General features: G+C 48.5%; 1 protein-coding gene across 1 annotated transcript in view; it reads left to right on the top strand.

Moving 5' to 3' along the window:
* LOC127197621 (inositol 1,4,5-trisphosphate receptor type 2-like) overlaps window positions 1-19,837 on the top strand; it is a 33,633-nt gene extending 13,796 nt beyond the window's left edge. The window contains exons 3-7 of the mRNA XM_051155601.1: window positions 49-177; window positions 2,116-2,236; window positions 13,985-14,175; window positions 16,942-17,084; window positions 19,654-19,837. Of these exons, the coding sequence (XP_051011558.1) occupies window positions 49-177; window positions 2,116-2,236; window positions 13,985-14,175; window positions 16,942-17,084; window positions 19,654-19,822 (753 nt within the window). The 3' untranslated portion in view covers window positions 19,823-19,837. The remainder of the gene's footprint in view (window positions 1-48; window positions 178-2,115; window positions 2,237-13,984; window positions 14,176-16,941; window positions 17,085-19,653) is intronic.
* The last annotated feature ends 386 nt before the right edge of the window (window positions 19,838-20,223 follow it).

The raw sequence follows: 20,223 nt of genomic DNA, 5'->3' as shown, positions 1-20,223 counted from the left end.
CCCTCTGCAGTTCGATAATGCAGGCTTGTTGCTCTGTTTTCTCTCCAGGTCTGTAACACCACCACAGACAGGAAACACGCAGACACCTTCCTGGAGAAGTGTGTGACCGAGTCAGTCATGAGCATTGTGAGCGGCTTCTTCAACTCGCCATTTTCGGATAACAGTACCAGCCTCCAGGTGATGAACCCAGTCCGATAGAGCTCTTGGCTGTGCCCAGGAGCACTCAGCTGTGCCCGAGAGTGCTTGGTTGTGCTCGGAGCGCTCAGCTGTGCCCCAGAGTGCTCGGCTGTGCCCAGGAGCGCTGGGCTGTGCCCGGGAGCGCTGGGCTGTGCCTGGGAGCGCTCGGCTGTGCCCGGGAGCGCTGGGCTGTGCCCCAGAGTGCTCAGCTGTGCCCAGGAGCGCTGGGCTGTGCCCCAGAGTGCTCAGCTGTGCCCAGGAGCGCTCGGCTGTGCCCGGGAGCGCTCGGCTGTGCCCGGGAACGCTCGGCTGTGCCCGGGAGCGCTCGGTTGTTGGGCACTACTTCCTCTGGGGTGAAACTGCAGCTGCCCTTTCACCTTTCTCTCACTTGAACAAACTTCATTTTATCATTACCATATATATAGTGACGCAGGGGAATGGGGTTCATGATGACATTTTCTGTGTATACACCTTTTGTTATATTTTCTCTCACCCTCTGCTCTCCTCTCTTCTTGTGGCCCCCATGTTGTCTGTGTGGCTCTTAGCTTTTACAGTTTTGCCTGTCCTGACTCACTTTGAAAGTTACACTTTAGCAAGCAGTCCAGTTATGCCTCATTTAATCAGATAGAAAGATCAGAGCCGCCCCCCCCACCGCCTTTCCACCCTTTCTCCCCTCTTGCTGGTCCCCCACCTCCAGCTTCATTTTACACAGAGAGACCTGACCTTCTCTTAAAGTTAAATCATTTTCCTCTTCCAAGCACTACCATGGATTTCCTCATCTCTATCTGGAGGGCCGAGCACTGAAATAATGGCCGACTGTTCAGGTGGCACCTGGCCCAGCTGCCACTTGTTAGGAATTTGTCCTGAAGGTTGGCACATTGACGTTTCCATACAAGTCTTTATAAATACCTAAATGTATTTACGCTTTTCAACCTTAAATGTCCACAGATAAGGGAACAGCAAAACACATTATGGCGTATCTGTAGGGTGGTATATTAAAACTCACATTTCACAAGGAAAACCAATGGTGCTCAATGAGCAGAGCCCCACAGGATGGCACTAAGTGTCACCCAGCCTTGGTTGTGTGAAGACCCGACGCTCACCCCTGTCGACTGTGTGTCCTCACTGCAGATCCTGCCAACCTTCAGTCAGCGGTATCAGAAAAAAAAATTGTACCAAACACGTAGAGCTTTTGGTTACTCATCTGTAAATGTAGAATAATGAATGATTCCTCACACAATATTTACACTTATTAGGAATTATAAGTTGGATACACAGACTAATGGAGGTTCGATGTCTTTTTATGTGTCCGTTGGTGTGAGGGGTAGCTAAGACACCGACATCGCCTTTCTCCACATCAAACATGGGAGCAGACCTCTGTTGGGTCTGAGACATGTGGACCCTTGAACTTGCATTATTTTCTTTTTCTTATTAGGGATATAGTTAAAGGGCCGAGGAGGTGGCAGAGTGCTTGTGGTGAAAACACAAGGGCCTGAGTTTGGATTCCCTAGCGCAGCTGTGCAAGCTGGGCACCCAAGTTGGCGGCCTGTGCAGGGTCAGAGACAGGTGGACCCTGGAGCTCGGAGGCCAATTGGGTCTAGCCAAAGCAGCTTCAGGTCCAGTGAGAGACCCTGCCCACCAAAGAAGGTGGAGAGTGACTGAGGTCAACCTCTGGCCTACACACACACACACACACACGAATATAGTGAAAACACAAATGATTACTTTTCTGTGGTGTCTGACATGCTCCCCTCATGTTATTGCCTAGTTTTGTGGAGTTGGGGGTTTGTGAGTGACACTGAAACACACAACACTGCGTGGTACTAGAGTGTATGGTCCTGCTTGCTAAAGTATAGCTCAGCTCCCTCGTCTGGCATGTGAGGGCTTAGTGGTTCCGTGGCCCGGGGCACAGAGTGACCACTCTTCCTCCATTTTCAGACCCACCAGCCCGTCTTCATCCAGCTGCTGCAGTCTGCCTTCAGAATTTACAACTGTACCTGGCCCAACCCGGCCCAGAAGGCCTCAGTGGAGTCCTGCATCAGAGCCCTGGCTGAAGTGGGTAAGTCGGCGGGGGGGGGGGGGGGCTTTGACCTCACACATTTCCTGAGGTAATTGGGTTTGTGGCTAAGATGAGCTACACAAGCAGCTTTCCTGTCTAGAAACTGACAAAGAAATAAAGCCAGGCAAAGGTTTTGTTGTTGTTGTTTTTAAGTTGAAGGGCAGTGGTCAGCAAATGACCATCAGAATGGCAAGTTTCTGGAAGAAAAATGTATCCAAATGTCAATGTAGCATTCCTATGGTTGGTATGGCTAAGTGAGGTTTTAAATGATCTGATGTTCAGTTGTGGGATAATCTTATTTATTAATAACAATCCAATGGCATTAATATATTTTTGTGGCAATAGGCATCTTTGAGGTTTTTTGTTGTTGTTGTTTTGTATTTTGGTTTTTATTTTTTAGTATTCCATTTGTATACAATTCTGTGTCCCTTAAAAGCCTGTTACACTGAAATCTTCATAATACAAATGCAGTGGCAGCAAGGGGTTTGAACTCGGGAGAGTGAGTGTGAGCGTCCTCATAGATGCCCCCACTCTGTAAGATCATGCCTTTAGTAGTCTTGTATTAATGATTATATAGCTTTTTTGTGTATAATAGGTGTGTTTGTGTTTGACGTGTGTGTGTGTGTGTGAGAGAGAGAGAATGCAGGCACATGCTAAAAGAATAAGTGTGATCAGAAGTCATAAAACAATTCTGTCCAGACCTGCTGCTGAGCAGATGATGAGAGCGGGGCTTCAGCATGTGTCTCCGTTGTGTTTGCGTGAGGCTGGCTGCTGTCCTCTGCTGTGTGGCCCCTTCTGTCTTATGCTACACAACCAGTTTCTGTGGGCTCCACACTGTAGTCCCATCGCTTGGGGCGGGGTCAGGGCAGGAGGACCAGGGGTTTAAGACCAGCCTAGACTATATATTATAGGCTGCATGAAACCCTATCCCCAAAACCAACAGAAATATGTTTGTTAAAATTTCCTTGTGATATCCTTTTCTTTCCTTCCCCTCCGCAGAGGGCCTCCGTCTCCTCTCTGCCTATATTTCCCTGTGGTTTTATTTGATTCTGGCTGGTGCTGTCATAAGTATAACTCTTACCTCGTTAGGCTTGAGAAACAATAACTGTGACGAGATTGTCAAGCAGACACTCACAGGGGCTGGAGAGACAGCTCAGCAGTTAGGAGTGTGCACTGTCCTTGCAGAGGACCTGGGCACCGCTCCCAGCACCCGCACGTGGTGACTCTCAACAGCTTGTAGCTCCAGCTGCAGGGGACCAGAAGAGGACAACTCAGACATATGCACACACAAACTGTTCTTAAAAGTAAAATCAAGACACTCATACAAAGCTGATGTCGTGTCGTATGCCATGCTGCTGTAATCATCTCACCATCACATCTGCACCACCCTGTCATATGTCACCATGCACCGTATCATAGCGTCATATGTCATTTCATTTGTATAAGATCTCACTGTCATAGCACGCCATTCAATCACGTAGAGCTTCTTTGCTTCGTATCATATATACTGTGTCCTATATTGTACTGTTTCATGTTGTCAAATAACATCGCATCTTGTTGTCATGTCATACATATTAGATTGTGTCCTTTCCTATCCTGTGTCATCGTGTCACCTTACATCGTCATGCCATAGTTTATCGTCAGATATGTCATATATCATGCTGTGTCACATAATGTCACATACCGCACGTCATGTCTCAACCACGTCATATTGTGTCGTCATGTCACATGTCAAATCTTCTTCACACAATGTCATAAACCATCATGTATTATCATGTCATAACATGAAATCATGTCATTCGGCTCTAGCATATCTTTACATGTCACGTGTATCATGCCATGTCACATTATCAACATATATAATCACACATACGCATGTCACATCATTTGATACCGTATCAGCCTGCACTGTCAATCATACGTCATGGCACCGTGCCGTATATACAATCATAGCATGTCTTCATGTTCTGTCATATGTTCATATATCATCAATATTGTCGTGTCCTGTTTCACCGTCATTACATACTGTGTCACATCATGCAGTGTTACCATGGAGTTCCTATTCAGTCATACAGGTCAATCGTATGCAAACATAACTTCATATCATAAGATTTCTCCTATTTGAAATCTCTCGTTTCTCCTTTCCTTACTGTTGGTTTCTCATCCATAACAGAGAGCCTGAGAACAGGGACTTTGCTGTATTTGTCTTCAGGGCCTGGAAATCTGTTTCTGATACACAAGATAATAAACACATTTGTTACTTTTTCATCACTGTGACAAAACACTTGACAGAAACACCATAAGGACTGAAGCGCCCCTGAGGGTCTTGGGCTGGCATTTCGAGGGCACAGTCCATTGTGGTGGGGACAACATGGAGGCAGTGTGTCTCTAGCTGTGGCTACAGGAGCCCGAGGCAGCTGGCCACCTTGCACCCGCAGACAGGAAGCAGAGACACATGCGTGTTGGTGCTCGGCTCACCTCCTTTTCATTCAGCTGGGGACCCCAGCTGATGGTTGCCACCTCGTGCAGAGTGTGTCTTCCTTTCCTGGTTAAATTTCCCTGGAAACACCTTCACAGGTGCACCCTAAAGTGTCCCTGGGTGTTTCTGAATCGCGCTAACAATGACACGTTAACCATCACAATAGGTTATGTTGACTTATGGTGGTCTCTGGTGACAGTGCCTTGGCTAGTATGCCTTGGCTAGTATCAGAACACAACGCGACAACCTGCTTAGTTGCTGTTCCTCAGTTTACCCATTCCTGTTAAACACATGGCAGGAAAGCCTCCAGCAAGCTCATCTAAGAATGACTTCCGTGTTATTTCACTTAGGACGGAATTCTGCCCATGCGTTCCATAATTGGCCTGTGATCTGGGGGATTAATATTGGGTGGTTGCTTGGCCACACCATCAGTTTTCCACATGGAAATCACATGAAATGTCTTTCACAAATGCTTTTCCTAATGAACACAGACTTCAAGCTAATAGTTCTCAAAATGAAAGAAATATAAAAGCCATTAACCCTTTAGTAGTTCTGCAGTAAATAAATGTCTGTTTTAATCTACTAGGGGCATTGCAGTGGATGTTTCAGGAGCATTGACCTAATGTGCTCTTGTGGCCACGGCTTTAAGTCTTGACTATTAGCTCAAGGGTAGAGAGCTTGCCTTCTGTGTGCAGAGCCCTGGCTGCCACCCTGAGCAGTGAGAAAGAGAGACCCAGAAGACCAAGTGCTGAATCAAGACAAATAATCCTCCTGAGCTCCACTGTTTTATAAAATAATTAAATTGGGATAAGTTATAATACAGCATACTGTTCTATAAACATTTCCACTTATTAATTTAACTGATTGCTTAATGATTCCTCCTTATCTGGGAAGTATTGTAGCCGAAGTGAATCCACTTTATTAAACCACATTTCCTGCTTGTAGTGAACTTCCAGGGTGTTAGAGATGGGGAAATCATGCATAGAAAACAGAAACAAGTATATGGCTAAATACCTTATGTGCTAGAAGGTTCTAGAGGCTTCCACGGTGCTCAGTGCGCAGCAGTGGAGTGCATGCTGCAGGAAGTGCACGTGTGCCACGATGGTTCTCTATCCTTTTGTGTGAGCATAACCTGCCTCACCCTGTTTTTAGCCATCGGATGGCCACGGCCATGACTGACATGAAGGAATAACATTAGCAGCCAGCAGTGGACCTTGTGTGTTACAATAACTGCCAGCCTGTGATAGCACCCAGCAGTGGACCTTGTGTGTTACAATAACTGCCAGCCTGTGAGGTTGTTACCCCACCAGCAATGCCGGAGAAAGGCTTTCTCCTTAACGTCGTGTTTGGATTTTTGTCAGTCTTAGTAAAAATATTGTTAGAATTTTAATGTGTTTTTCTTTTCATGCATGAGGAAGAAAACCATTCCATATGATTGAGTTGTTGGTATTTCCTTTTCTGTGGACGGTCACTTCCTCTGCTTTGAGTTCAAACCTTACGTGTTAAGAAATGAGCCCTTTGACTATTTGGTAATTAGTTTTCATAGGAATATTTTTTTATTTCATTTTTAGCATAAGGAATTTATACTTCTCCTGGGGTTTTTTAGTTTGTGTAAGTGTTTGCATGTGCTCCTGTGTGTGAAGGTGTGTGTAAGGCAACACTTCTTTTAGAGAAGTTCTCTGCATGTCTGGGACTTGCCAGTAGGTTAGGCATGCCGGCCGGTGAGTCCAAGGATTCTCTTGTCTCTGTCTCTGCACTGCTGGGGTTACAAGTGCAGGCCGCCATGCTTGACTTGTTAGGGCAATGGCAGAACGCGGGTGCTTGCTTGAGAAGCATGTGCTTTACGGACTGAGCTATTATCCCAACCACTCTTTACTTTTTCCATTTTAGGTTTAATTTCATTTTCAGAATAGCTTCTGCCAGCCTGAGGTGTTTCATTCTCAGAGAATTTTCATAGCTTTGGTTTGTCTGCATTTCTCGGGAGTGACTGTTAAAAGCCTTGAGCTCCCTGGAACTGGGCAAGGTGACTTACGCCTGTAATCTCTCCACTCAGGGGTCTAAGGTCATAAAGATAAAGAGTTCCTCCTGTGTCACAGAGAAGAAGATGAAGCAAGGGGAACTGAGGGGAGGGAGGGGAGGAGGGGGGAGGGGGGAGGAAGGGGAGGGAGGGGAGGAAGGGGAGGGAGGGGGAGACACAGGCTGATGGTTGGCCAGGCTGTCTGATTCCTGTTCTTGAATGACCATAACAAGTGTGTGCTTTGTACAGGTGGAGGGTTAGTGCGGCGTCCATGCAGCAGAGTTGGAAGCGTATCCATGTATCCCATGTTCTTCCTAGTTAGAAACTCCAGCGGGCTGGGGAAATAGCTCAGTCGGCAAAGCATTTGCAAGAGGACAGCCTCTAAAGCCAGATGAAAGAGTCTTGACATTGCGGCATGTGCCTATAATCCCAGCTCTGGGGAGGCAGAGACAGATGGATCCCTGGGGCGCACCGGCCAGCCAGCCTGGTCTGTTTGTCCAGTTCCAGGTTAGTGGGAGACCCTGAGTCTGAAGAACTACAGGCAAGGTAGTTCACACACACTTGTGCTCACACATTCATCCTTGCACAGATGAACACACACACATACATACACAGAGATATGTGTGTGTGTGTATTTCAGAGACTTTGGCATGCCGGAGAACAGCTGCAGCTCTCCCATGTCTTCCTCCTCCGCTCCAGCTGTGCTGGTTCTGATGGGCTGACAGCCAACCACACTTTCTAATTAATGCTTGCTCTCGCTGCTGCCTCTCCCCCATGCTTGTCAGTGTGTCTATCTAGGCATTTTCTCCATGGCACCTATCCCCAAGCTATACGTGTTTTCAGAAGCCTTGGTCTGGCACATGCCATTGGTGTGACTCCACCTAGTTAAAAAACGTTCACATGACACAATTTTTAATGAGTTATAATTAGAAATAGATTTTGATTACATCTTAAAGCCCCTGAAAAGACTTGTCATAGCCAGGAAAATCTTAGGATTTATAAGCCTAATTAGGAGGTTAGCCTTGTAATAAAAATACCTGCAGATAAAGGTGGATCATTTTTGAGAAGTCACTTTCTCTAGGCAGAGGTCCCCTGAAGCAAAGTGCATCGGCCCGTTCCTCCCTCTCTTACTTGTTAGGGACTCAGACACCTGTCCTCTCAATGTGTTCCTAACAAGGCAGTCGTCCTAACTTAGGGGCAAAAGAGGAATATGTCTTTATAAGAACTCTAACATGGCCCATATTACATGCTGCAGGCATGAAGAGTGCTGGGCTCAGCAGGCTGATTATTATTGTTAGCTGTGGGGATTTCTCCTGCTGTTTGTACAGCACAGATCCGGGATGTTATTAGCTTGTTGGGATCTAACTCAGTTTTGATCATGAATTTGACTTAAAAAGGTTGTTTTCCTAGTTAATGCCCTTGAACATGAGATAAAACAAGTGCTTTTCATAATCCCAGGGTCCCTTTCTGACCACCCAACCCCCACCCCACATGCTTTCTAAACAACCCATGGAAATCTAACTCATTTTATATTTTGATTTCAAACTAATATCTGTATTATTGTGACAGAGCAGAGACTCTATGCCAGGCCATGTTTGTGGAGATTGTCTATTTTAAATTTATTTTGTTTGCTGTTGTCTTGAGGCGCTGGGAATCGAACCAAGAGCTTTGAGCAGGCTGGGTCTGTCCTACCACAGGGCTGTACTCCCAGGCCTTAAAGTGTTTGTTATTGTAGCTTAGTTCAACTCAACCCAGATGCAGGGTTGATCTTTCATAGCTTCAAGGTCGTGGCTTAACCACAAGCTGCAGTTTACATCTGGGCCCAGGGAAGTTGCTCATTGTACCTGGAGTTCATATTGTGCAGTTCACGTCAAGATGGGCCACTAGGTCAAAATAGTCAGATTGTGGAACAGAAAACATCCACACCATTTATGATGGGGGGGGGGTCTCTTTAGCTTTCTCTGCATGTGTCTCCATCTTAGAGTAAGTGGAGCACAACTCATGGGTGGGCAGACCCTGGGCGGGCAGATCCTGGGCGGGCAGACCCTGGGCACGCAGACCGTAGGTGGGCAGACCCTGAACGGGCAGACCCTGGGCACGCAGACTGTAGGTGGGCAGACCCTGGACGGGCAGACCCTGGGCACGCAGACTGTGGGTGGGCAGACCCTGGGCGGGCACCAACTAAGGGACAGAGACTCATCGGTGACCTGAATGCACATCACCAGGGACATGTTCCTGCAGTGTCTCCTTGTATGTCATATTGTTAAACAATTTTATTATTGTTTTAAATGATATGTGTCTGTGTGTGGGTTTGCGCACAGACTGTGGAGGCCAGGAGATGGCAACGCGGGTTCTGAGAATTGAACTCAAATCCTCTGGAAATATGTACTCACGACCAATAAGCCTGCTTGATTCTTAGCAACTGTCTTTTGATGGTGGGTGCCACCTAGAGTGTCCGACTCATGGGGGTGAGGGTGGGGGTAAGTGCGTAGTTTAACCTGAGGTGACAACCTGGTTGCAGTATGTTGTGAGGAGAGCAAAGGTCTGTAAGGTTTTGTTATTTTGGTTGGACGGACAGTGACCCTGAAACAGCAGCACCCTGGATCAGTTGCTCGATGTTCGAAGCTAATGATGCTCATTTTGGAAACGGCCAGAAAAGAACAAAGGTCTCAACAGAGTTTGACCATGGAGCAAGATTAAGTGTTAATAAAACTGTGGGTTGCTCGGCAGTGTGGAGGCTGCCTGTCCACGGAACAGCAGTCGTGGTGTAGCGTGGGCGGGGACATGGGCAGGTACACTGTTTGCTGCAAAGCGAAGTTGATCAGGGCCTGTTCTAGGAGAGTCTAGGCAGCAGTGTGCTGGGTCAGGAGGGCAGCTCTAAGCCTCCAGCTGGATCTTGTATTTAAGTTGGTACCTGGCTCTGCGCTGGCAGCAGAAGTTGCTTGTTTCAAAGTTTTCACCAGCAGCAACAGCCCCATCTAGTACTTTCCTGTGTATGTGAAAGAAAACCTAAATTCTGTCTTTCTGTCCCCTTTCCCCTCCCCCATCTCTCCTGTTTCCCAGCTCTCCTCTCTCTCCTCTTACTTCTCCCTCCTCCCTTATCTTTTCCATTTCTCTGTCTCCCTTTTCTCTCTCTGTCTAGCCCCTCTCTCTCTCCCCATTTCCCTCTCCTATCTCTCTTCTCTTTGTCTTTCATCTCCTCCTCTTCTCTCATCTTTTCCTCTCTCTTCTCTCTTTTGCCTCCTCTCTCCTCCCATCCTCTTCTCTTTCCTCCCTCCCTCCCTCCTCTCCCTCCCTCCCCCTTCCTCCCTCCCTGTCTCCCTTCCCCTCGTCCCTCCTTCCCCCTCCCTTCCCTCCCCCTCCCTCCCCCTCCTCCTCCCTCCCTTCCTCCCCTCACCCTTCCCCCTCCCTCCCTCCTCACTCCTCCCTTCCCGTCCCTCCCCTGTCTCCCTTCCCCTCCCTCCCCCCCACCCTGTCTCCTTCCCTCCCTCCCTCCTCCTTCCCTCCCCCTCCCTCCCCCTTCCTCCCTCCCTGTCTCCCTTCCTCTCCCTCCCCCTCCCTCCCTCCCTCTTCCTCTCTCCCCCTCCCTCCCTGTCTCCCTTCCCCTCCCTCCCCCTCCCTCCCTGTCTCCCTTCCCCTCCCTCCCCCTCCCCCCTCCATCCTTCTCCTCCCATTCTTTCTTCCTGTCTTTAGCATTTGGAACACAGCTTCTGGTGCCTATCACTATAACCCTGACTGTGTCATCATGTCTGTTTCTTGATGGAGCAGCTGTAAGTATTGTCCTTTCACATGATGTCATGAGGAACCACCACCCTCCCTCCATGCCCTGTCTTCCTCTTGGCTTCTTGTTGGATGTGTTACTGGCTTCCCATGGTCGGGATTTGTGATATTTGTGTTCCAGTTTAGAATAGAGTTGATTTTTCTATGTTGGGATTTATAAATGTGACATATAAATGAGTAACTATTTTAACAAAAATGAAGTTTGTAGAACTAAGCTTTTTCAGTGGAAGTGGCTTTCCTGGCTGTACGTGTCAGGAGGTGCTGTCGTTTGTTTGTTCCCATCTCTGTTCTTTTATTCAAGCTCAGGCTAAGTTGCCATAGTTTCTTCTATTCATTTGACACTTTCTTGGATTCTTTTCTCTTTTTTGATGTAATTTTGTGACAGGAGTTTCATAGAAAAGTTTCTGAGGCATTCATTCTGGGATGTTCTTATTGGGGAATCACGTTTGAGTTTTAGTTGAGTTGTCTACAGATTATTAGTCTCAAAATCATCGGCCACCCATTCTATCCTTCCAGTGCCCAGCCTTGCAGACAGGAACCCGGTGCCCAGCCTTGCAGATAGGAACCCGGTGCCCAGCCTTGCAGACAGGAACCAGGTGCCCAGCCTTGCAGACAGGAACCCGGTGCCCAGCCTTGCAGACAGGAACCCGGTGCCCAGCCTTGCAGACAGGAACCCGGTGCCCAGCCTTGCAGACAGGAACCCGGTGCCCAGCCTTGCAGACAGGAACCTGGTGCCCAGCCTTGCAGACAGGAACCCGGTGCCCAGCCTTGCAGACAGGAACCTGGTGTCCAGCCTTGCAGACAGGAACCCGGTGCCCAGCCTTGCAGACAGGATCCCGGTGTCTCCCTTGATATTCTTAAACTTTTATGCTAACCAGGCATAGTGCTCATTTGTCCCCTCACAAGTTGCCATCCCCAGAGCAAAGGCACACCAGTTTACAGCTCTGCAGGGGCAGAGTCTCACAGATACGTGCCGGCAGCGCCAGGCTCTCCCAGCGGCTGCGGGCAGTGGCTGGATCTGGTCTTTTTGTTAGTTTTGCTGTTGGCTGTTGGCACCCTTGGCTTGCAGCTCGTGCTTTAGTCTTTCTTCCGTCTTCACATGGTGTTTCTGCCCCTGTGTCTCCGTCTCTTTTTCTTCCGTCTTCACATGGTGTTTCTGCCCCTGTGTCTCCGTCTCTTCTGCTTTCTGGTACAGAACAGTCAAAGTTGGTAGGGCAGAGCCTAATTCAGAATCTCCTTCATCCTGAGGCCATTTATAAAGACCCTGTTATCAGATAAGGTCGCTGATTGTCCATATACTGATAACTCAGACATCAGGATTTGCTTCGGGGGAGACAATTCAACCTTTGACAACATTTCCAAGTTTCACCGGAATGTGGCCTCTGTGCTTATTAAATCCTATCGGCAGCCAGTGGGTCCTTCATTCAGAGACGTGACACTCTGCTTCAGATGCAGGAAATTCCTCTTTTAAAAAGTTTGTTTTGGTTTTTATGTGTATGCGTGTAAGTCCGCTTGTCTGTATGTGCATCATATGCATGCAGTGCCTCGAGTGGCCAGAAGAGGGTGTCAGAGTCCCAGGAACTGCAGTCGTCAGCTGAGCCTTACGGGTGCTGGGAACCAAACCCCGGCCAGCAGGAGCAGCCAGTCCTCTTCTCTGCTGAGCCACCCCTCCAGCCCTCAGTAAATGTCCTAGTTCTTTATAATCACTGTGTCTGTTACTTCCTTGTGACTGTCACTTGTCAGTGTGCATCTTCCTGGATTGGCCCTTCCTATCCCATAATCTCCTACCTTTGCCCTTAGTCTTTCATGCTTTCAGTCTTTGAAAGCTTTGGGGCATTTTGACTGAGATTGTCTAGGACCGTGGTTAGAACTATCTCCTGCTTCAGTGGAGGCCTTCGTTCTTCATGCTGATGTTTTTATTTGTGATCCCCGGGGCTTTGTTGTAGTTGTTGGTAATGACTGACACGGGCTGGGGTGGTGGCACAGTGACCACTGCAGTTTAGGAGGTCTATTCCTGGCCTGTAACCCTTGCAGAAATGAGAAGGACTGACCTGGAGTTCTGTAGGAGGGGCTGAGCAAATGCCATGGCAACATTCCCTTTGTGTGAGTTCATCAGTTCGTGTGTGTGCATGTTTGTGTGTGTGTGCATGTGTGTGCACACGCATGTGTGCATGTATGTGATATGTGTGCACATGTGTGTGTGCATGCGTGTGTGTATGCGTGCATGTGTGTGCGTGCGTGCGTGCATGCATGTGCGTATGTGTGTGTTCATGAGACAGGTAGGGATTTGCTTGATGGTTGGAATCCCCGTGTGATTCCCCTCCTGGACCTGCCCCCTTGTGAAATGTGCCCCTGTCTCATGATCCCCAGAGTCACGTCAAGCTCTGCCCTGCTTCTCTGCCCAGTCTTAACACCTTCACCCGGCATGCTCACTCTCCACGGTTTAGTCTTCCTTCTTAAAGGCATGTCTTTTTATTTCTCTAACTTTATCCTCCTGGTGAAAACAGCTGTGCTGGACTTCTCAGTTTGCTAGTCGGAGGGAGGAGGGCCTTCCTTTCCCACAATTCAGGGGTGATCTTGAGTAGCTCAGATGACCCCAGTGTTCCTGGTCTACTGTTTCCTCGAAGCAGGGCAGACCTGCGTCAAGTCCAGTCGTTTTTACCTAGTTACCACTCCACTCTGGTAGAAATGCCACAACACTTCCATTTTCTTCGTGTTGCTCAGTGTCATTGTGGCCTACGTCCGTTAAGCGGCGTGTGCCAGTGAGTCTCAGGAAAAAAAGCAGGAAGGTAGCTTTTTATGCGTTTTAACCTTTTCACTGCTGCTTCTGTGAGACATTTGGTCACATGCAGTTTTGTGGGCACACATGTACCCATATAAACACATACACACATGCCCTCTAAGCTAACAGCTCGGCAGGGTTTGGCTGTGTGCTTTCTGTCTGAGTTTTTATTTTCTTTGGCACTGGGGAAGGTAAGGACTTGTATGCTTGTTGGAGTGCTTTTCTGTGTTGATGTAGAAATGGAGGACAGGTCAAACATTAATCACCAAGAAATCAGATAGGATCGTGAAGGTTCAGTGATCACACGTTGCTAATTGGTCTGAAGGACAGAAGTAATTTCAGCAGCTTTTAACTTGAAAGTCTGTGAAATGATTGCGTGGCAAATTTGAAAAATTAAGGCCAGTCTCTCTCTCTCTCTGTCTGTCTCATTGGTTTTTCGAGACAGAGTTTCTCTGTGTATCCTTGGCTGTCCTGGACTCATTTTGTAGACCAGGCTGGTCTTGAACTCACAGAGATCTGCCTGCCTCTGCCTCCTGAGTGGATGTGGGCTACCATGCCTGGATTTTTCTCTCTCTTTCTTAAAAAAGAAAAGGCTTTCATGTTTATTAGTGTGCCTGACTAATATTTAAAAAGATTTAACCAAACACACAGAGAAACTACTTCCCATCTTTTCCCCCCTTTTCTTTTCAGCCAAAAACCGTGGGATTGCGATCCCTGTGGACTTGGACAGCCAGGTTAATACTCTCTTCATGAAGAACCACTCAAGCACGGTGCAGAGAGCTGCCATGGGCTGGAGGCTCTCCGCTCGCTCTGGCCCTCGCTTCAAGGAAGCTCTCGGAGGACCAGCATGGGATTACAGAAACATCATCGAGAAGTTACAGGTACAATGAGAGCGCGAAATGGCATCAATGTTTCCTAAATTCTGTATTTTTAAATGTGTCTTATAATACAATATGGTTGAAAATATGAAATTCTTATTTAAGGGTAAAGCTTTCCTTTATAATTCTCTGCCAGCACTACCCTTTAAACGAGCAACATCTGGATAAATTGTCCTGATGTACTTTTTAATAAGTATATATAATTTGATGTGTTCTAATTATTTCTTAGTAAGTTGTAGTCCTTGATATAAATATAAGTATGCCACTAATAAAGTTAGTAAAAATAGCTTACTGCAAAAATACATGTAGTAGATTAAATTTTCATTGTATGGACTTAGTTTATCCTCCAGTGTTCACTGATTTCCCTTTGGTCAGAATGAGTTGATTCTTCTCTCCACCCGGCCCTGGATGAACCAGGAAATAGTCACCAAGCCTGCTGTTTCCTTGTTCTTAGATTCCTTACCCCCATGCTGTGAAAACTAAACTCTGCCTCTCAGGTCATTGGCCTTTGTTGTTGACCCTGGTGAGGCATTTGGATTTTATTAAGGGTGATAGCAAATCCTTTGGAGAGTTCCTGCATTGATGGCACACACTCTGCTCTTCCTGAGGACCAGGGTTCGATCCCCAGCACTTAACCATGGGTGGCTTCCGTGGGCACCTGCACTCAGGTGCACATACCCACACACAGATACATACACATACACATGTTAAAAGTAAAATCTGAAAAAGAAAAATAAGGCAGCGACTGTAATGGAGAGAGACGCAGATAGATTCGGGATGGATTTTCTTGCCGGACGGGAACGGCAGATGGATGGATGGATGGATGGATGGATGGATGGATGACAGACGACAGAGGAGTCAGGGTAACCATGGGTTAAATGCGGCTGCATAATTTGTAAGACGTGAAACAGTGCAAGGTTAGGGGTGGGGCTAGGAATTGGAAATCTGTCTGGAGAGTTTTGTGATGCCTATTCTAATACCTAAGCGGCTCTGCCAGATGGATTGCTGGGTGTGCGAGTCCAGAGTGGCATTGTCTATGGATGTCTGTGCTGGAAACATGAAGGAGAATGTTCTAGCATGGACATAGAGGTGAAAACCACAGCATTGGATGAGCAGCTTTGGTGAAGTGGGAACTATGGAAGGAAGGACACAAGCAAGCAGGGCTTAGTGAAGGAGGGGTCAGGGTGCCAGTGGGAAATTAAGTCACAGAAGCCAAGGGAAGGTGGCCATGGAAAGTAAAGTGTCGCCATGTGGAGCGACTAGCCATGGCATGGTAAGATGGAGTGGAGGGTGATGCTCATGGCTCATGCACACTCACTAATAATGGGAGCTGACATCTGACACAAAGGCGGCAGTGTGCATCGGGAGCTGTTCCTGGCACCTGTTTTAAGTCTCCACAGCAAACCTAGGTGCCGCTGCCGGTGTCCTGATATCATGGCGGGCAGTTCTGACTTACGGGGAAGGATGATGTCATGGGGGTCAGTTCTGACTCACGGGGAAGGCTGATGTCACAACAGCCTGAGCACCGTTTGTTCAGTGCCAGAGGCTACCGGGTGGTCCAGCAGGCCAGTTTCACCAGGCGGGGGCGGTTCTGATAAGCAGCCGCTCTTTATAAAATGTCCACACCCTTATTAGCATTTCCTTTATGTTTACTGTTAACAGATTGTTCCCAGGGAGCCAATTGGGGGCCTGAAAAATGAAGCGTACCAGGTGTCAGAGGAACCTGGCATGGCGGCCACCCATTTGCCAGCGCCATAGACAAGTTCTCTAAAGCTGAATGGCCCCTGGCCTCTGCTTAGGGTGGGCCTCCCAAGCCACACGGGGCTGCTCTGATTTTTGGAGTCGTGCTTTCAAGGCCACCTCGAGAACTGAAGTGGTGAAGTCTCCTGTCCCAGCCTGTGGGGTGGTCACTCAGGCTTCGGCTTTCTCACTGGTTCGGGCTGTATAATGTCCTGCCCAGAGGGTGTGGTGTAACTGGCCAGTATGAGCTGTCAGCCTTGATGCTGAGGGAGGGAGCATCATCTCCCTGAGGATATTTTTGCCTGACTCAGAAATAGCACTGGGACTCTTTTTTAGCAAGGAACAGGGTGAAAAGAGCCGGTCGAGCCTATCAGCAAGTGTAACTGAAATAGTATTGATGTCTTGAAGCCCTGAGCAGTGTCTAATGTGCTTTGAATGTCATATGAGCAAGTGTTTTCATTGGGATAAAGGCTTAGTTCTGGTGACCAGTGACACATAGGAAATGTCTGTGTAGCTGCTGCCATGTTTGTCTCCAATCCACTCCAAGTCATGGTGCCTCCATTGTGAGGTGGCTCTACAGCATCTCCCTTTTACACATACACCCTGCCAAGTCCATCGCTACCTACCCGACCGATTCTTTTATGCGTTGATTTAAAACTATATACAAGGCTGGAGAGATCGCTCAGTGGTTAGGAGCGTACACACGCTGCCCTTCCAGAGACTGTGCGTTCTGATCTCACACCTGTGTCAGGAGGCTCACAACAGCCTGCAGCCCTAGCCTCAGGAGATCTGACGCCCTCTTCTGGCTTCCCTGGGTACCGTTACACAGGTGCATATGCCCTTCCTCTCATATATACATAATTTAAAAATCTTTAAGGTATACAGACATGGCGCGGGGACAGCAGCCCGGGCTGAAGTGTACACAGCAAACGCTTGCTGTGGTGGGAAGCCGGGGTCCGCCCTGTGCACCTTCTTCCTGCTGTCGCATCTTGAAGGGCGTTCACGCGAGTCCTCTGTGCCTTTCCCCAGGATGTTGTGGCCTCCCTGGAGCAGCAGTTCAGCCCCATGATGCAGGCCGAGTTCTCCGTGCTGGTGGACGTGCTGTATAGTCCGGAGCTGCTGTTCCCAGAGGGCAGTGATGCCAGGATCAGATGTGGTGCCTTCATGTCAAAGTAAGTGGGGCCGGGCCAGGAGGCTCACCAGGGTGGAAGAGAGAGGGCCCCTGTGGTCCACTTTCACACTACAAGTGTCTCCAACAATGCAGGACACCTGTGATCCTTTCCAGAACTCTCTACGGCACAAAGGAGCTGCCGTTGTGGTTTCGTAGATTAACATGGAGACTGATTACAATGAGACAACCCCCCGCCCCCCCCCCCCCCCCCCCCCCCCCCCCCAATCCAGCTACATCCCAACATTCAGTGGCTGTGTGTGCCTGGCATCTACCGGCTCTGCAACACAGACCCAGATGCTGCTGTTAGCGTGGCACCCTGCTAGAGAGCGAGGTCTAGGATGTAGAGGTGAGGGTGTGGGAGGGAGTTCACTGCAGTAGCCAAAATCAAGCAGCTCTGATCCCTGGAAAAGGTCGAGGCACCGCGTGTTAGAGAAAGCAGAGGAAGACGTGGGGCGAGCTGGCTGTGGCAATGCATTACAGACCCCACAGCAGGCAGAGGAAAGGGTCGCCCCGCTGGCTTCAGTGGTGAAAGGCTTCTGTGCTGTCACAGTCTATGGCTCAGGGTGACTGACTACTGTCTGTCCTTACCCTACCCGCTCCCATCTCTCGGAAGAGCCAGAGTCTCATTTGTAAGCTTAGCCAGAGGGCTAGAACTCAGTTTTATAGCTAGCCATGCCGGGCCCTGGCGCTGCTGTGCCAGCCTTCTAATGAAGCTGACTTGGTGAACGAGAAGCCTCTGCCAAGGCTGAATTAGCTTCCCACTTCCTCCAGAGACTCTCTCCCATGGTTCCCAGTGATGGATGGGTCTACATGGGTGGGTGGAGGGCAGCCTGGGGGAACTGTGGTCTATACAGGTGGGTGGAGGGCAGCCTGGGGGAACTGTGGTCTACACGGGTGGGTGAAGGGCAGCCTGGGGGAACTGTGGTCTACACGGGTGGGTGAAGGGCAGCCTGCAGGAACGACGTGGACTCTGCTTAGTCACATGCAGTGAGTGGGAGGATGGAAGAGGTTGGCATGTGTGTTCACCTCCCAGGCAGCTGGTTTGGGTCCACTTAAATCCTTAGCTACTCTTATGAAAGGGAATCTGTGGTGTTTTTTTTTTTTTTTTTTTTTTTTTAAAACAGTGGGTTTTCAAGTCTACGCAGGGAAAGAATAATATAAGACCATGACTTAGAAAAGATATGAAATATGAACAGGGGACTTCTGGGACAGTGTGTACACATACCAGGAATCCTCCATGTCAGACCCCAACTCCAGGTTCCTTAGCACAACGTTCTGGCCCCTTCTTCACCATTGATTATTTTGTGGATAAGGTCAGCAGCCGCCCACGACCTGGCCGAGGCTGTGCTGTCTCCTGGCCAGGCTTGCTTTCTTGCCCACCTCTCCCGGCTCCCTCACATCTTCTAATTTAAGTGCTGTTTCTTTGATGCCTTCTCTGACCAGCTCTAGGAAATCCCTGGAACAGAACAGACTTTTGTTGTTGTTGTTTGTTTTGTTTTGTCCTGTTTATTGGCCTTTTTCACTACCCCTGTTTAAACTGTAACAGCACTTGTTGTGTTGGATGGCCATATGCAACCCGTTGCATGCTGGGACTCTGTCCTAATGCCCCAGAGGTTGGTTAGTGAATTGGAGCCCTTACAGGAGTTTGTCTGCGGATATCCACGTTAGGATCGTGTCACTGGAAGCATGTTGTTTCATCTGTTTCACCTCAGCAAACAGCCTGGTTATGCAGCCTAAGGATGAGCTGAGAGACTCCTTGGGAGGTCCGTTATCTGGGCACTAGCCAGAGGAAGTGGCTTCTCTCAGTTCCGTCCCATGGCACTCACCCTGCGTGGAGAGATATATCCCATAGTGCTCTTGCTATGTCACAGGGATCCGTAATTTCCTTCAGGCTGTTCTTCTAGGAAGATGTGTCTCACAGGACCACGAAGGATCAGTTTCCTAGCAACATGATCTATGGTGTCTGAGTTATAGACCCTAACCATAAACATTGCACCTGATGCTGACCTGTGGGACGGCTGCCCTGAGAGCCTTCTAGAAACCGGGTTTGCGCTGCACCTCTGTAGAAGAGAGCCGTGCCTCATCTGGATTGTCGCAATGATCAGCCGTCTTGATGCTACTCTGGCTCCTTCTAAGCACAGCAAACTGCTCGCGTCTACAGAGCACTGTCATGCGTGCACACTGAAGCAATGGGGCAGAGCCTCTGTACTGTGACGTCATTGCCATCCGTGATGTTATAGTCAATGTCACATGATGCACAGGAAGTAATTAATGGCATGGTGGCATATAATGTGCTATAAATCTTTTCAGACTGGCAAAGTGGATGGGTGGGGGGGGGCTGTTTCTCAGAGTGTCATAGCTCACTAAAGAGCACCTGAATCTGAGAATCACTGAGATGCAAAGTATCTCAGCAAAGTCTACGAGCTGGTGAATAGTTTTGAGATTTTTGACATTATGTATCCAGTTGGCTCTGTGCTCTCAGCGCTAACCCGGCTGCTTCCCTGTAGCATATTGTGTGTATTTTGGTGGGAAGCGAGTGTCCTTCTTAAGGTCTACCCTTTTGCTTTCAGGCTGATAAATCACACGAAGAAACTGATGGAGAAAGAGGAGAAACTGTGCATTAAAATCCTGCAGACACTGCGGGAGATGCTGGAGAAGAGAGACAGCTTTGTGGAAGAGGTAGTCCTTTCATTCCTACTACCTGAAAATAGATCTGTTTATTTATCCATTTGCTTTTAGTATTTGAAATAGAGTAAATGTTCCGGAACGCTGCAGCTGTGGACTGCCAGGGGACACATTGTGCAGGCACCTCTCGCCGGCTGTGTGCTAACTGGCTGTTACTCAGGTTGGCTGCAGCGTTGCAGGGGTTGGCATCTCCTTGCTTGTTGGTGTTGAACCGAGCACCGACTCAGATAGCAGTGGGCGGGATGCTCAGCTTGCTCACTGCGCGGCAGTCTGTGTTGGATGCGCATGAGCATGTCATCTTCTTTGGCCTTTGACGGACTTCCTTTGTGATTGTGTGCCCCGTACTCTACTACCAAGCTTAACACCTGCATCTCCAAAGGACCTGTGAGGCGATGAGTGCCTGAGATGCACAGTTTACACTTTGCTTAAGGTGCAACAGCTTGTTTGGGTGTCTG

The sequence above is a fragment of the Acomys russatus genome, chromosome 13 (genome assembly GCF_903995435.1).
Source record: "Acomys russatus chromosome 13, mAcoRus1.1, whole genome shotgun sequence".
NCBI lineage: Eukaryota > Metazoa > Chordata > Mammalia > Rodentia > Muridae > Acomys > Acomys russatus.
Note: the sequence above shows the minus strand (reverse complement) of the source record. Positions and strands in the feature narration are given on the sequence as shown.